Consider the following 15,288-nt stretch of genomic DNA (forward strand, 5'->3'; position numbering starts at 1 on the left):
TATAACATTTATTTATATTTTGCTTAGTATTAAATGTTCTTGAAAGTAAAAATATTGAGTACATAGCATAGAAAACTTAAAAGTAAAAAATACTCCCTCCGATCTATAATAAGTGACTTTTTGGTCTTTGGCACACCCCTTAAGAAAATACGAACTTTTAGAGAAAAAAAGAGATGCATTCATTAAATTACCCTTTATTAGAATTTGTATATTGTTACTTTGACTTATTGGGATATGTAAATAAGGGTAAATTTTGAAAAAATAAAATTAATTCCTTCTTGATTATGTAAATGGATACTACTTATTTTGAACAAAATAAAAAAACAAAAAGGTCACTCATTATGAACCATAAGAGTATTAAACAAGAGTATGATAATCAAAAAGCGCTCTTATTAATAGTTTCTTAAGGTACTTGTAAAAGAGACTGCAATAATTAAAATAGACAGGCATGGGGGAGTAGTATTCAACAGTGATAGGAAATTTGTGGTCTCATAGGAACTACACTAATGTAGCACATCCCTCTATGTTGCATTGAGTGGGAGCAGAGAGCAGGTTTGCAAGTGCCCCATCAACTCACCAGAATTTTTATTAAGGGTATTAAAGTATATAAAAGTAAATATACTAAAAAATTAAAGAGAGTCAAAACATAGTAAATTATGCTTATGTTTCTAGCTAGCTTATCATTTACTATGTACTAATCCTACTGATTGGGGGGGGGGGTTTAGCCACTAAAAATGATTATCGCCAGCTTGTTCTATAAAAATTAAGTGTCTATCAATTACTTTCAAGAAAGCGGCCAGAGTCTACTTAAGTCCCTCTTTATTAAAAAAGAATGGACTAAATGACACTTATACTTGTGCCACTTTATCATGTCGGTCCTTCTACTTTACTTTTTTTTCATTCAGAGACTTCAACTTATTCAAAATCTATACTTTAAACCCGTCTGACCATTGACCAAGCACATATGACAAAATAATGGTTGAACCGGACAAAGTGAGTGTAATTCACGCGGATAATGAGCGTGACCCTCCCCCAAACGCTTCCGCTTCTTCTTCTTCTTCTTCCGCACTGTAACCCCCCCATAACAACACTCCCCTCCCTTTTTGTTCCCCAGTACGCTTCTTCGTCACCCCCACACCCAACAACACCTCCTCCCTTTTTGTTCCCCTGTACGCTTCTCCCCTCCTACTTTTCATGGCTGATATGTTCTGGAATTTATACTTGTTCTTCTTTTTCAAAGAAGTTGCATTTGGAATAGGGACGCAACAATGGTTGCCGTGTATGATCCAGTAACTGAAGGTGTAGATCCAAAGTCCAAAGAGATTGGTAGAGCTCAAGGCATGTACATAAATTCACAGTTAGATGGCAAGGGACTGCACTTGACGTTTTCTGTTATTTTCACTCATGGGGAATTCAAAGGGAGTACTTTACTAGTTCTATTTATTGGTAGTTTTGTGGGTCCTATCCTAAGTTAAAGTTGCTTCATGATTCAATTTACAATTCGAATTGTAATGTCTAGGTTAATAGATTTCATGAAGAATGTGATTTATGATTGTATTGGGGAAAAACTGAATTTATATTAAAGATGATGTGACATGACACGTGGATTAGTTAAATGGTCAAATCGCAACAATTGACTAAGAGGCACGGAGGGAGACAACCACGAGAAGAAGAATTTAAATAGGCACGAGACGACGTATAGATACGAGTCTCGTACCAATTTAAATTGTTTACAGCCAACGGATTAGAAGGCATTGAAAACAAAGATCTGATGACAAAAAGGAGTCCAAATTCATTATTAAATACTTGATACGTTACAAAATTGGTATTTAATAGGAATGATTGTATAACGGCTTATTTAATGTCATTTATTACTCATGATTATCATTAAAGCTAAGGCTTCATTCCTTTACCTAGAATTATCTATAAAAGGAAGAAGTATCATCATTTGTAAGGACACGGAATACTATTGAGAATTTATTGAAATACACATCTATTTGTTTTTTTTACCATCGTTCTCAAAAGTATTTTATTTTTGTCTCTTGATTATCAGTAACCCGAATTTCTTTTTAGCTTTAACCAAAGACTCAGATTTTTTGTTAAACAATGATGTTGGAAGGTTTTCTTAGGCAACTATTTTCTGATGTACGCTTCTCCCTTCCCCAGCTTCTTCTTTCTTCCCTCCACCTTCTGGTTGTGAATGGAGAAGGGATATGACATGAAATATAATGTATCATCCACGTCAAGCAATGACATGGAATATGATGTATCATCCAAGTGAGATACACACGGTCAGAATGATTTAAAATATAGATTTTGAACAAGTTGAAGTATCTGGATGAAAAAAGTGAAGTAGGAGGACCGACATGACAAAATGATACAAGTATAGGTGTCATATAGGCCATTCCGTCTAAAAAAAATCTGGTAGGGGGCGTTTTTTTTCTTTTATCGGTCATGCAATGTCCAAATCCCTCAATAGGGCCATTGACTTTCTAATACCTAAAAATATTTTTGAACATTTAGTTTTCCATCTTTTCTTCTGTACACCAAAGTTAGAAAAATAATATTGGTGGTTACTAGTGGTTCTGAAATAGAGCAAATAGTACTTAGGAATCAGGAAAATAAGCACCCACCATCACCTATAAATGTAGAAAATTGAAGGAATTAACAGTAGGTGGTAAAGGGGGTTGTCCAAACAAAAGACCTTATGGAGATTGGAATCAATTAACTTGTGGCCAGAAAATAGAAATGCTAGGACAATGATAATTGATAAAAGGACACAAAAATCAATTGATTTGTTTGTTAACTGACTTATAACCTGTTTGGCCAAACTTTTAAAATTTGGAGAAGTGTTTTTTTCATAAGTGTTTTTCAAAAAAATACTTCAGGTGAAAATTAGTTTGTGTTTGGCTAATCAATTTGAAAAACACTTTTGAGCAGCAATTAGTGTTTGGCCAAACTTTTAAAAAGTATTTTAAGTGTATTTTTTCTCAAAAATGCCTTTGGGGATAAACTACTTTTTTTTGCTTTTCATAAGCTGCTTCTGTTTCTACTCAAAAACACTTTTTTTCCCTTCAAAAAGCTTGGTCAAAAATCTCAACTTTTTTTTAAGAAAAATACTTTTGACAAAAATAAAAAAAACCTTTAACTTGGCCAAAGAGACTATTAAACTAACCGGAAAAAGGATCACGTGAACCAAACACAATGACACCGCTGGAAATTAAGATATCCAATTATCCATAATATCTCATTATTCTATTTTTATACTCAATTAAATTCTACTTTTCTTTTTGCAACGTATCAGAATAATCTTTCCTAGCTTAAGCCATAATAATAACCTTCGGGGTTGTTTGGTTTGTGGAGAAAATACGGCAAGTATTATAACGTAGAGATTCTAATACAAAGATTATTAATCATTAAATTATTTAGTGCATATGGAGTTTCTAATGGATGTTTGGTTCATTGTAAATTAAAAATTGAATATGCTTGGAAGGATGACACAAATAGGATATTTTTGTGCCATTGTTGATCTTTTGACTCCGGCAACAAAAGTTTTTAAAAAAATAGCCCGGCGCAATTTTTAAAGAATGTTCGTCATAATTTCACCAAATTATGATTGTAAGGATTTGTGACAAAATCCTCCTGACTATGATCATGATCACTAAAATTTTCACCCACAATACAGAAAAATATAATGATCGTCATGATTTTGCCGCAAATCTTGACGGATGACCATAATTTTTCTAACATTGAGGTGGCTGAATTCCTGGTGCTTAAAAATTTTGCGAGAACCGCTTTTCGACTTCTGACCTGTGTGCTTCAAAAATTCTAACATGCGGCTATTTTTCCCATAGACTTTTCTTAATAAGGTCAAAATTTAAACAATGGTTCTAAAAAGTCTATCCAACATAATCTTATAAACTGAATAAACTTTTGTATCTAAGTATAACGTTAACCTTCTTGGTGTCAATGTCATCTTACTCTATTTTTACATGGATTTTGGCATGAGCTTTTTTCACCTTTATCCCGCGCACAAAAATTATTTATATTTGGTAACTGAAAAAGTGTATAGAATTTATATATATATATATACGCAAATACACTTTTTCGGCTATTATTTTGAGAGCAACTATACAATGCCATTTTCTTGTTCTGGAATAGTTGAGGGACTGCATGCTAATGGGATAAAAAGTATTTTTCTTGGAGTTGTTTTCATTCACACCGCAGGGAATGACGAGTCCGAAACTGAAATGACGTATTTTTGTACTTAAAATACGTTTATACAGTTAAAAAAGAAGAAGTTACATTTCTACATAAAACGCAATATTATACTGCATTTTACTAAAAAATTAATTTTTTTATAGGAAAACACAGTATAGTACTACGTTTAAGGAAAACGTAATATAATACTACGTTTTCCCTTAATAAAATATAACCCCTCCTTCTTCTTCCCCATGACAGATCTTCCATTTTTTTTAAAAACCTCCCCCACCATTCTGTTGGTCCCCACCCCCCGATTAAAAAAAAATAATTCTTGGACCCCACCCGTCACACAAAAAGTGAAGAGCATAGATCCTGCATACAACCCAAGCCTTGGATTCCTTCTTTCGGGGTCAAAATTTCAAATTTCCGATATTTCAAAAAAGATAAATCGAGGTATTTCGATTTAGTTTATGTCGAAACTCGTAGAGCATATGCATATTTGTTTTCTTGAATGTGTTTCCACGTTGATTTGTGTTATGTTTGCGATTAAATTTGTATGTTATTTTTACCTGGATTAAATTATTAGTATTTTAAAAAAATAGTTAAAACTTGAGAAATTATTTTTATTGTTAATGAAATTGTTCACAAATATCTTTTACTGTTTTATATGTAATTTCGTGAATGTTATGTTCATATGTTTGTTGTTTTTATTTAGTTTAGATTATTTATTTGCTTAAAGAATAGTGGCCTTTTAGCATAGTAAAATATAGAGCTTTTTAGCGTAGTAAAATATAGAGCCTTTTGGCGTAGAGTCTCTGTAGTTTAAGTATGTACTAACTACAAACTCTATCCAATTACACTTTACAAAATTAATTATTTAATTTATAAAATAAACTAACAGAACTAACAAATTAATATATGTTGTCAAATTAAATATCGAGCGTGGAACTCACAGTTTTATATTCTGTCCAATTAAAAATTAATTATTCAATTTATAAACTAACAAAATTCTAAAAATATTAAAATTGACACACAAAAGAATTAAGGATAGCTTGGTGCTACTGGACCTCAAATATCGAGCCTGGAACCCATAGCTAATTACTCTGTCCAATTAAAAATTAATTATTTAATTTATAAAACTAACAAAATTTTAAACTTAACACACAATTAATATTGTTTAAATTGCAGTAGACGACATGGACTTACCGCATGTGCATCCTGGACCAGCCGCGGATCAGGTATTAGTGTTACAGGGCGACCATAGGTCCGCCTATGTATGGGAGGGGCATGTATTGGATCAGACTCTCCGCGCCAGGAGACCGGACGACTTGTGGGACTTTTTGAGGGGGAGAGCTTTCCATGCCCGCGTAGTCCATCGCCTGCATGCTACGGGCTTCATTAGGATTTTTGAGATTGGGCGGATGTAGCTCGACTGGTCTCTCATCACGGCGTTGATAGAGCGGTGGAGACCGGAGATGCACACTTTTCACCTGCTCACTAGAGAGGCCACCATCATGCTTCAGGATGTTCAGGTTTTGTATAGGTTGGGTGTTGATGGACTGGCCGTTGCACTGCCCTAGTATATGAGAGCTATGACGCGTCCCCGGTATTTGGATTTGTTGGGGCAGTATACTGGTTTCAGACTATAGGGTAAGGCTACAGTTAAAGGGGGCAATCGCATTTTTGTGACAGCTATCAGACAACATATGGAGGTATTGCACCCCGACATTACCGGCGAGACAGAGGATCTCCATATTGACCGGTACACGAGGTTGGCGTTGTTCCTTTTTTTTGGGGTGTCTTATTTCCGAACACTTCGGGAAATCTAGTGAGTGCGCTTTCTACATCATCTGCGGCAGCTAGATGAGTTACCCCAGTACAACTGGGGTGCTACTATTCTAGCATACATGTACAAGAGTATGTGCCGGGCGAACCTGGGCACCGAGGTGGACATATGTGGTTTTCTGCCGCTTCTACAGGTGACAACATTTTCGAATACTCTGTTCATTACTCTGAATTCGAAAAGTTGGCCGTTAAAGTAAAACGCAGTATTATACTACGTTTTACTAAAACACATTATAATACTGCGTTTTACAACAATTTGGGCCCACCAAATAAGTGTTCTGCAGGACTGACATTTGTTTGTTAGTGTAAAACGTATTATAATACTACGTTTTACTTAAACATAGTATTATACTGCGTTTTACACTAACTTTTGAGCCCACCAATAGAATTGAGTAATGAACAGAGTATTCGAAAATGTTGTCACCTGTAGAAGCGACAGAAAACCACATATGTCCACCTGGGTGCCCTTGCTCGCTCGGCACATACTCCTGTACAGGTATGCTAGAACAGCAACACCCTAGCTGTACTGGGGTAACTCATCTAGCTGATGCAGATGATGCAGAAAGCGCAGACTCACTAGATTTCCCGAAGTGTTCGGGAACAAGACACCCCCAAAAAGAAGGAACAACGCCAACCTCGTGTACCGGTCAATATGGAGATCCTCTGTCTCGTCGGTAATGTCGGGGTGCAATACCTCCATATGTTGTCTGATAGCTGTCACAGAAATGCGACTGCCCCCTCTAACTGCAGCCTCACCCTGTGGTCTGAAACCAGTATACTGCCCCAGCAAATCCAAATACTGGGGATGCATCATAGCTCTCATATATTGGGGCAGTGCAACGGCCAGTCCATCTACACACAGCCCATACAAAACCTGAACATCCTGAAGCGTGATGGTGGCCTTTCCAGTAGGCAGGTGAAAAATGTGCGTCTCTGGTCGCCACCACTCTATCAACTCCGTGATGAGAGACCAGTCGAGCTGCATCCGCCCAATCTCAAAAATCTTAAGGAAGCCCGTAGCACGCAGGCAATGGACTACGCAGGCATGGAAAGCTCTCCCCCTCAAAAAGTCCCACAAGTCGTCCGGTCTCCTGGCGCGGAGAGTTTGATCCAATACATGTCCCTCCCATACATAGGCGGACCTATGGTCGCCTTGTAACACTAATATCTGATCCGCAGCTGGTCCAGGATGCACAGGCGGCAAGTCCATGTCGTCTACTACAATTTAAACAATATTAATTATGTGTTTTTGTTATAATAAATTAAATAATTAATTTTATAATTAGATAGAATAATTATCTATGGGTTCTAGGCTCGATATTTGAGGCCCAGTAACACCAAGCTATCCTTAATTTTTATGTGTGTCAATTTCAATAAGTTTAAAATTTTGTTAGTTTAATAAATTAATTTTATAATTGGACAGAGTAATTATCTATGGGTTCCAGGCTCGATATTTGAGGCCTAGTAGCACCAAGCTATCCTTAATTATTAGTAAAAATTGTGTGAGGTAGCCACTTTTTAAAGTGGTATTTACTTTTTATCAATCATTTTTAATGCTGAACAAAAGTAGCCACTAGTCTATTAAAATTAATATGAAAAGGTAGTATTACCCTTTCCTTCCCAAACGGAAATACGCCATTTTCAGATTCATTCCTTACAGCTCCACTTCTCCTTTTGCAATGGCAATCTAGGGTCCGTATGAGTGTTTCCATTATTTTCATATATGAAATCCAATTTTGAATAGAAGAAACGAAATGCATTAATCATGTAAATTTTATAAGCCTCTCATTTTCTTTTGTGTCTGCTTTCAGGAGTTGAATTGCCTGGTAAACCATTCACTCATAATAATCACAGACGTGGAAGGACGTGACTTTTGGTTTTCTAAAAAAATGACTTTTAGATTTTCTTAAACAACAGATAAGGAAAAATATGGTAAAAAGCCAAAAAATTGAGGACAAAGATACTTGTGTTAAAGACATATAGTCCTGAAGTCCTAAAGTTAAATTCAAAAGTTAAGGACATATAGTCCTGAAGTCCTGAACTTAGAGTTGCAAGTTCAAAAGTTAAAGACATGTAATCCTGAAGTCCTGAAGTTAAGTTCAATAGTTAAGGACACAAGTTCAAAAGTTAAGGACAGACAGTCCTTAACTTACAGTTACAAGTTCTAAAGTTAAGGACAGACAGTCCTTAACTTATAGTTACAAGTTCAAAAGTTAAGGATAGACAGTCCTTAACCTACAATTACAAGTTCAAAAGTTAAGGACAATAGGTCCTTAACTTTGACTTCCAAGTTCAAAAGTTAAGGACATACAGTCCTTAACTTACAGTTACAAGTTTAAAAGTTAAGGACAATGGGTGTGTTTGGTATAACGGAAAATGTTTTCTTGGAAAATAAATAGTAATCTTATTCATTTTCCGGTGTTTGGTACCCAAATTAAGGAAAATGACTTCTCAAGAGTATTCATAAATAATTTAGATATAATAAACATGAAGCCATAAACTTTCAAACCAACAACCTTCCGGACCCACAAATTTCATAAACTTTCGAACCGCTAAACTTTCAAAACCACGGAATTTCGAACCCGTAAACTTCCAAACACATAAACCTCCGAACTCATAATTTTGGAACTTGTAAAATTTTGAGCCTTTAAACCGATAAATAATAAAATTAAAACTGAAAAATATATTTAAATTTTTTTTTTCGGGGGGAGGGGGAGGGTGAGCGGTGGCATGGGGCTAGGGGGCAGTAAAACGAAAAAACGAAAAAAAAGTAAAAAAAAATTATGGGGGGGAGGGGGGAGTTGGGGTGGGTGGTGTAGAAAAATGAAAAAACAGAAATTTAAAATTGCAAAAAAAACTTAAGGTAATTTTTTTTGGCGGGGGGAGGGGTGAAGGGTCAGATCAGGATGGTAACGGAAAAACTGAAATTTAAAAAAAAACTTTTTTGGAGAGGGGGTGGGGTGGGTTGGTGAGGGTGAGGAACGTTGAGAAGGAGCTTTGGAAAATATTTTTCCTTCTCTTGATAAGGAAAACATTTTCCTCCAATTGGAGGAAAATGAATTGATAAGGAAAATGTTTTCCAAAACATTTTAGCCAACCAAACATGGAAAAAATTGAAAACTTCATACCAAACACACCCAATAGGTCCTTAACTTTGACTTACAAGTTCAAAAGTTAAGGAGATTTGGTCCTGAAGTTTAAGTTCCAAGTTCAAAAGTTAAGGACATGTAGTCCTGAACTTAGAGTTACAAGTTCAAAGTTAAGGACATGTAGTCCTGAAGTTAAGTTCAAAAGTTAAGGACATGTAGTCCTGAAGTCCTGAACTTAGAGTTCCAAGTCAAAAGTTAATGACATATAGTCCTGAAGTTAAGTATAAAAGTTAAGGACATGAGCAGAAGAGTATTTTTGTCCGGGCAGTTAAAATTTATTAAAGCAGTGGCTAAAGGCTAAAGACATTTTAAACAATGGCTTAAAAGTAAATACGTGTATTATTAGTGGCTAACCGTACACTTCTCCCTAATTATTATGTGTGTCAATTTCAATATTTTTAAAATTGTGTGTTATAATAAATTAAATAATTAATTAGAATTGGACAGAGTAATTATCTATGGGTTCCAGCCTCGATATTTGAGGCCCAGTAGCATCAAGCTATCCTTAATTATTATATGTGTCAATTTCAATAAGTTTAAAATTTTGTTAGTTTAATAAATTAAATAATTAATTTTATAATTGGACAGAGTAATTATCTATGGGTTCCAGGCTCGATATTTGAGGCCCAATAGCACCGAGCTATCCTTAATTATTATGTGTGTCAATTTCAATAAGTTTAAATTTTTGTTAGTTTAATAAATTAAATAATTAATTTTTAATTGGACAGAGTAATTAGATATGGGTTCCAGGCTCGATATTTGAGGCCCAGTATCACCAAACTATCCTTAATTCTTTTGTGTGTCAATTTCAATATTTTTAGAATTTTGTTAGTTTATAAATTAAATAATTAATTTTTAATTGGACAGGGTATACAACTATGAGTTCCACGCTCGATATTTAGTTTGACAACATATATTAATTTGTTAGTTCTGTAAGTTTATTTTATAAATTAAATAATTAATTTTATAAAGTGTAATTGGATAGAGTTTGTAGTTATTACATACTTAAACTACAAAGACTCTACGCTAAAATGCTCTATATTTTACTATGCTAAAAGACTCTATATTTTACTACGCTAAAAAGCTCTATATTTTACTACGCTAAAAGGCCACTATTCTTTAAGCAAATAAATAATTTAAACTAAATAAAAACAACAAACATATGAACATAACATTCACGAAATTACATATAAAACAGTAAAATATATTTGTGAATAATTTCATTAACAATAAAAACAATTTCTCAAGTTTTAACTATTTTTTTAATACACTAATAATTTAATCCGGGTGAAAATAACATACAAATTTAATCGCAAACATAACATAAATCAACGTGGAAACACATTCAAGAAAACAAATATGCATATGCTCTACGAGTTTCTACATAAACTAAATCGAAATACCTCGATTTATATTTTTTGAAATATCGGAAATTTGAAATTTTGACCCCGAAAGAAGGAATCCAAGGCTTGGGTTGTATGCGGGACCTACGCTCTTCACTTTTTGTGTGACGGGTGGGGCCCAATTCGGGGGGACCAGCAGAATGGTGGGGGAGGGGTTTTTTTTTTTAAAAAAATGGAAGATCTGTCGTGGGGAAGAAGGAGGGGTTATATTTTATTAAAGGAAAACACAGTATAATACTACGTTTTCCTTAAACGTAATACTATATAGCGTTTTCCTATAAAAAAATTAATTTTTTAGTAAAATGCAGTATAATACTGTATTTTACTTTAATGGCTAACTTTCCGTTAAAGTAAAACGCAGTATAAACGTATTTTAAGTACAAAAATACGTCATTTCAGTTTCGGACTTTTTGAATTATTGTTATGTCAGTTATCCGCGGAACACTTATTGGTGGGCCCAAAAGTTAGTGTAAAACGCAGTATAATATTACGTTTAAGTAAAACATAGTATTATAATACGTTTTACACTAACAAACAAATGTCAGTCCTGCAGAACATATTTAGTGGGCCCAAATTGTTGTTTTAGGTAAAAATGTAACTTTTTTTTAAGTGTATAAACGTATTTTATGCCCAAAAAGACATCATTTCAGTTTCGGACTCCGGGAATGACCTCCAAATCTAATGCACATTGATGAATCTACCTACTATTGCATTGATGGGGTCATCCTATGAAGACTCATAATGCATTAAATTGCACTAACCAAATTATTTTGAATTGTCTCCATCGCCATCACTATCACTGGGTGATTGAATACCACAATAATGCTTTGCCAATTACTCCAAAAGTCAGTCTATATGTATGGGGAGTAGCAGTGTCTGAAAGAAGTATTCAAGTACGAATGAGATGTAATTTATTGCAGCAGATATCTCCACAATAAACACAGCAAAATGATTTTTTAAACTCTAGATGAGACAGTTAATTGAATGAGTTACCTATGTTGACTAGAGACAACCTAATTCTTCTTCCAAAAAAGCTACTCTGAGCAAACAAAATTTGCTACGGAATGAGGAAGCAAACCCCACATAGTAAAAAGCATCTGAAATTGTAGTTTTCCTAGAGAAACATCCTAACTCATTTGCCAAGCATCTGGAATGAACAAATGCGCCTGTGCAGTTAATAACAAAGTGATATAACCATCGAAAGTAATGAACAGAGTTGGCCGCTGAATTATATGACTTTCCTGTGTACACGCGCTTACCTTAAGCCAGATGTTCTGGTGTTTGAAAGTGGTGTTCTTCAATCAGATTTTGAACCCTCTGAACAAAATCCCATGCATTACTAGATAGCAGAAGACACTCATGTTGATTTAGGGGAAGTTGTATTGTTTTTACCTTAACGGAACTCCCAACTTCTTCCAGCTTCTGTAATACAGCAAGGTCTCCCGAATGAGATATAGAATCAGGTCTGATGGATCTCGATGGGGACATCTGCCAATCACAAAAATGAGACCAAGAATTTGCTATTGGAAATGCAGAAAAGAGATCGAGAAACACAAAAGACTTGCTCTAGTCACAACATACCGAAGCAGCAGAGGAATAACCGATTCTCAAATTCGAAGTATCATCAACAGCTGAAGCTTGTCTAGAGAATGCTTCACTTCTAAGATTTGATAGTCGCATTAGAACAGCCTAGAAAACGAATCATTGGTTCACAAGTCAACATATATCTTAGATTCACGGCACAATTCTCAAACCTATAGCAAGCTCACTTAAGGAGGAATTATTAGTATCTCTCCAAGAGAAAATAATATTAACAAGAAGTTAATAACTAGAGGTAAAGCATACCTTCCTGAAATCAAGAGGATCTGCAATTCCTTGGATTTGGAGATCATCACTCGGGGACCTTCTCACACCAACATTTTCAATTCTTACAGAATATACCCCACACAGGGACTGTAAGTAACCTGGCAATTACATCAATTCAGAAGTCTCAAGTTTTGGTTGTACCAAGCCTAAAACTGAAAGATATCACAGAAGTGCATTTCTGCAAGTGTTTGTTATCTGTATTTGCAGACTTTTGATATGATAATCCACAAGAAGTTATCCAGAAAGAAATGCCTCCAAGCAGTAGAGCTTTTATGCACCTGATGAAGTACTGGTTGACCAAATAACAGAGAAAGATTATGGTGAAGCTTTAACCAAAAGATGAATTTCCTGTCCTTAATTTTTGTTGTCACTTTCCGTTCTTTCGAAAAGAAAGAAGCATTCCATTTGGTCTGTTACTTGTACTTTTGATCCTTAATTTTTTATCAGATCCATAGGAGATTAAGCAAAAGATCGATATTCAATACTAACCATTATTGAATGTCACGACTAGACGATTGTGGTAAGGGTTCTTTTTCCACTTCTTTTAAGTACCACATTGTAGGTCGAGTCAAAAAGCTCCAGCCAGTTATTAAAATTCTCTTGTATCCTCCCAGTCAAGTTTAAAAATTTGTCACAAGATTCACATCCAGGAGCATCTAGAAGGCCCACGTCGTATTAGCTACTATGACTTATTTTAGGAGAAAGTCAGGTGCATTTGGGTCACTTCATGTGGTAAGGATCAAAAAGGAACTTCAACGAATCCATGAAATGAGAACCTGAAATATTCTCCTTTTTCATGCATGGGTAACTTGAACACTCTTGGGCTAAGAAATATTAGTCATCAATAAAAGGTAAACACATCCAAGTTCATTTGGGAACATATATAAATAAATAATATCCATCTAAAAATTTCTCTTGGGGGATGCCATCTCAACTAGAAAATTCAAAAAGACGTCAACTTGGCAATAGACCACATATACCAACAGCAGAATCAGCAGAGTAAGAAAGTCACTTTTACCTTGTTCAACAATAATGTCAGCAACTGATGGCAATAAAACATATTTCTCCTTCTTCAAATCCCCAAAACATGGAAATGGAACTGGTTTTGTCACCTATACCAGATGCAGAAAATCTTACTATATGCAATTCAAGTAAAAGTCACATTTGCATTCATGGTACATAATAGCATAATATCAAGCTAATTAATCAAACTGCCCAAGATCACAAAAACTGAAGATTGCAAGTTAGCACAAATGGATTAAATAAGGGTGTACAAAAAAATTATCTTTTTTATACATTAACATGCACACATCAATATGGTACACGGTCAAAGAAGCAAAACAAGTACTTTCTCCATCCCAATTTATGTGAGGTATTTCTTTTTAAGTATGTCCCAAAAAAATGACAACTTTCTATATTTAGAAACAATATAACTTTAACCTTCCCAATTTACCCTCAATGATCACACAAATAAAAGGGTTTCTTTCTTTCTTAAGAGCTTGTTTGGATGATTGTTACATGTCATTTCATAATGTATCGTATTTTATTGTATTATTTGACGAATACAACGTTTGGATAGATTGTATCATTTGCCTTCATTTCATGATGTCACACGCCAACAATATGAAGAATAGACTTGCAATATTACTAAGAAAAAAATAAGATACGAAGTAGAAATATTATATAAAAAGTAGAATAAATGATAAAATATGATTATTTAATAATAAGGAAGGACAAGATGAGAGTAAAAACCAAGGTAACGTCGCCATCACACCAAATCTGTCATTGCACAAAGCGACACTTTTCATCGTTACGTAATGACAGACTTAATGATACGATACAATAAAATTTAAGTAACGATCAAAACAAATAATACGATAGGATACAATAGGTAACAACCACTCAAACAAGCTGTAAAACTCCATGCACAATTAAACATCATCAGATAAATTAAGAACGAGGCAGTAAATAGTAAAAGAAAAAAGAATTTTGGGGGAAAAAGGAGTTACTCTACTTTGTAAACAATGGCATTGGGAGTGAGATAAAGTTTTCTGGAGCGGATATCTTTGCGCAAAATATACCTCCGAAGGGGCAAGTAAAGCAACATGATTAGCCCTATTCCCCATGCTAATATTAGCAAGAACGAATACAATACCCATCGAGCTGTTTGATATTTTACGAAATAATCTTCAGCTTCTTCAAACGACGCCGTATAAACAACTTCTTCTTCGGATTCTTCTTCTGAGACATGCTCCACTAACAAACCCCTCTCTAACCGGTCTATTTCTCCAACTCTATCTTTCGATTCCATCTGATAATTAAACCAAATAGCGAAAAAAACCAACAAATGAAACCAGAGCAAAGCGCAAATGATTCTTTGTTCTGATTTATTACTGATTATTGAATAGTACTGATGATTGAATAGAGTTACCTTAAGGGGAGCTAACTGAAACTGATGATCAATGGGACACAAGTTGGCAAGAGAATGTTTGACGGTTTGGTTCCGGAAACTTTAATTCATGTGCTAAACATGAATTATTTATTTTAAATTACAAAGTTTATTTTTCCATTTCCCTTTATGTGTCACTATTTTAATATTAATCAATTTATTATATTAATTGAATATTAAATGTTCTTTTTTTTTTCTTATAGCTACATAAATCTCATGGTTAAAACTACACGTTTCAAAATTATTTATTTAAATGTTGTGCTTAGTCAAATACTATTTGTGTAAAGTGATAAATGGAGTATATATTTCTCAAAACTGGTTTCAATTAAGCTATAACTATGCATATTTTTGGATTCTTGTTTTACACATTTGT

The 15,288-nt window shown here is 34.5% G+C and overlaps 2 protein-coding genes across 4 annotated transcripts; both read right to left on the reverse strand.

The window, feature by feature from the left end:
* Window positions 1-6,565: 6,565 nt before the first annotated feature.
* LOC107824107 (serine/threonine-protein phosphatase 7 long form homolog) lies at window positions 6,566-7,258 on the reverse strand. The gene has a single exon (XM_016650834.2). It carries the CDS (start codon window positions 7,256-7,258, stop codon window positions 6,566-6,568), a length of 693 nt encoding a protein of 230 aa, XP_016506320.2.
* Window positions 7,259-11,365: 4,107 nt separating this feature from the next.
* Window positions 11,366-15,053, reverse strand: LOC107824108 (uncharacterized). 3 transcript variants are annotated; one of them, XR_012695869.1, is made up of 8 exons: window positions 14,898-15,053; window positions 14,481-14,777; window positions 13,485-13,578; window positions 12,446-12,564; window positions 12,182-12,289; window positions 11,993-12,088; window positions 11,594-11,917; window positions 11,366-11,476 (listed from the first exon to the last, which is right to left on the reverse strand). XR_012695869.1 is itself a non-coding variant. In XM_016650838.2 (8 exons), exons 2-7 carry the CDS (start codon window positions 14,775-14,777, stop codon window positions 11,861-11,863), a joined length of 771 nt encoding a protein of 256 aa, XP_016506324.1. In that variant the 5' UTR covers window positions 14,898-15,053; the 3' UTR covers window positions 11,489-11,747; window position 11,860. The 3 variants fall into 3 exon arrangements, 2 of the variants coding, with proteins under 2 accessions (XP_016506324.1, XP_016506323.1); XM_016650838.2 differs by lacking the exon at window positions 11,366-11,476 and having other exon boundaries at window positions 11,489-11,747; window positions 11,860-11,917; XM_016650837.2 differs by lacking the exon at window positions 11,366-11,476 and having other exon boundaries at window positions 11,489-11,766; window positions 11,860-11,917.
* Between the last annotated feature and the right edge of the window lie 235 nt (window positions 15,054-15,288).

The sequence above is a fragment of the Nicotiana tabacum genome, chromosome 10, assembly GCF_000715075.1.
Source record: "Nicotiana tabacum cultivar K326 chromosome 10, ASM71507v2, whole genome shotgun sequence".
NCBI classification, from domain to species: domain Eukaryota; kingdom Viridiplantae; phylum Streptophyta; class Magnoliopsida; order Solanales; family Solanaceae; genus Nicotiana; species Nicotiana tabacum.

Bases quoted from the DNA above. Each gene is read 5' to 3' on its own strand.
- LOC107824107 (XM_016650834.2), bottom strand. From the start codon at position 7,258: ATGGACTTGCCGCCTGTGCATCCTGGACCAGCTGCGGATCAGATATTA.
- LOC107824108 (XM_016650838.2), bottom strand. From the start codon at position 14,777: ATGGAATCGAAAGATAGAGTTGGAGAAATAGACCGGTTAGAGAGGGGT. The intron at 12,089-12,181 runs GTATGTTGTGAC...TGTGATTGGCAG, and splicing joins GTTATTCCTCTGCTGCTTCG to ATGTCCCCATCGAGATCCAT. The intron at 11,918-11,992 runs GTAAAAACAATA...GATTTTGTTCAG, and splicing joins AAGTTGGGAGTTCCGTTAAG to AGGGTTCAAAATCTGATTGA.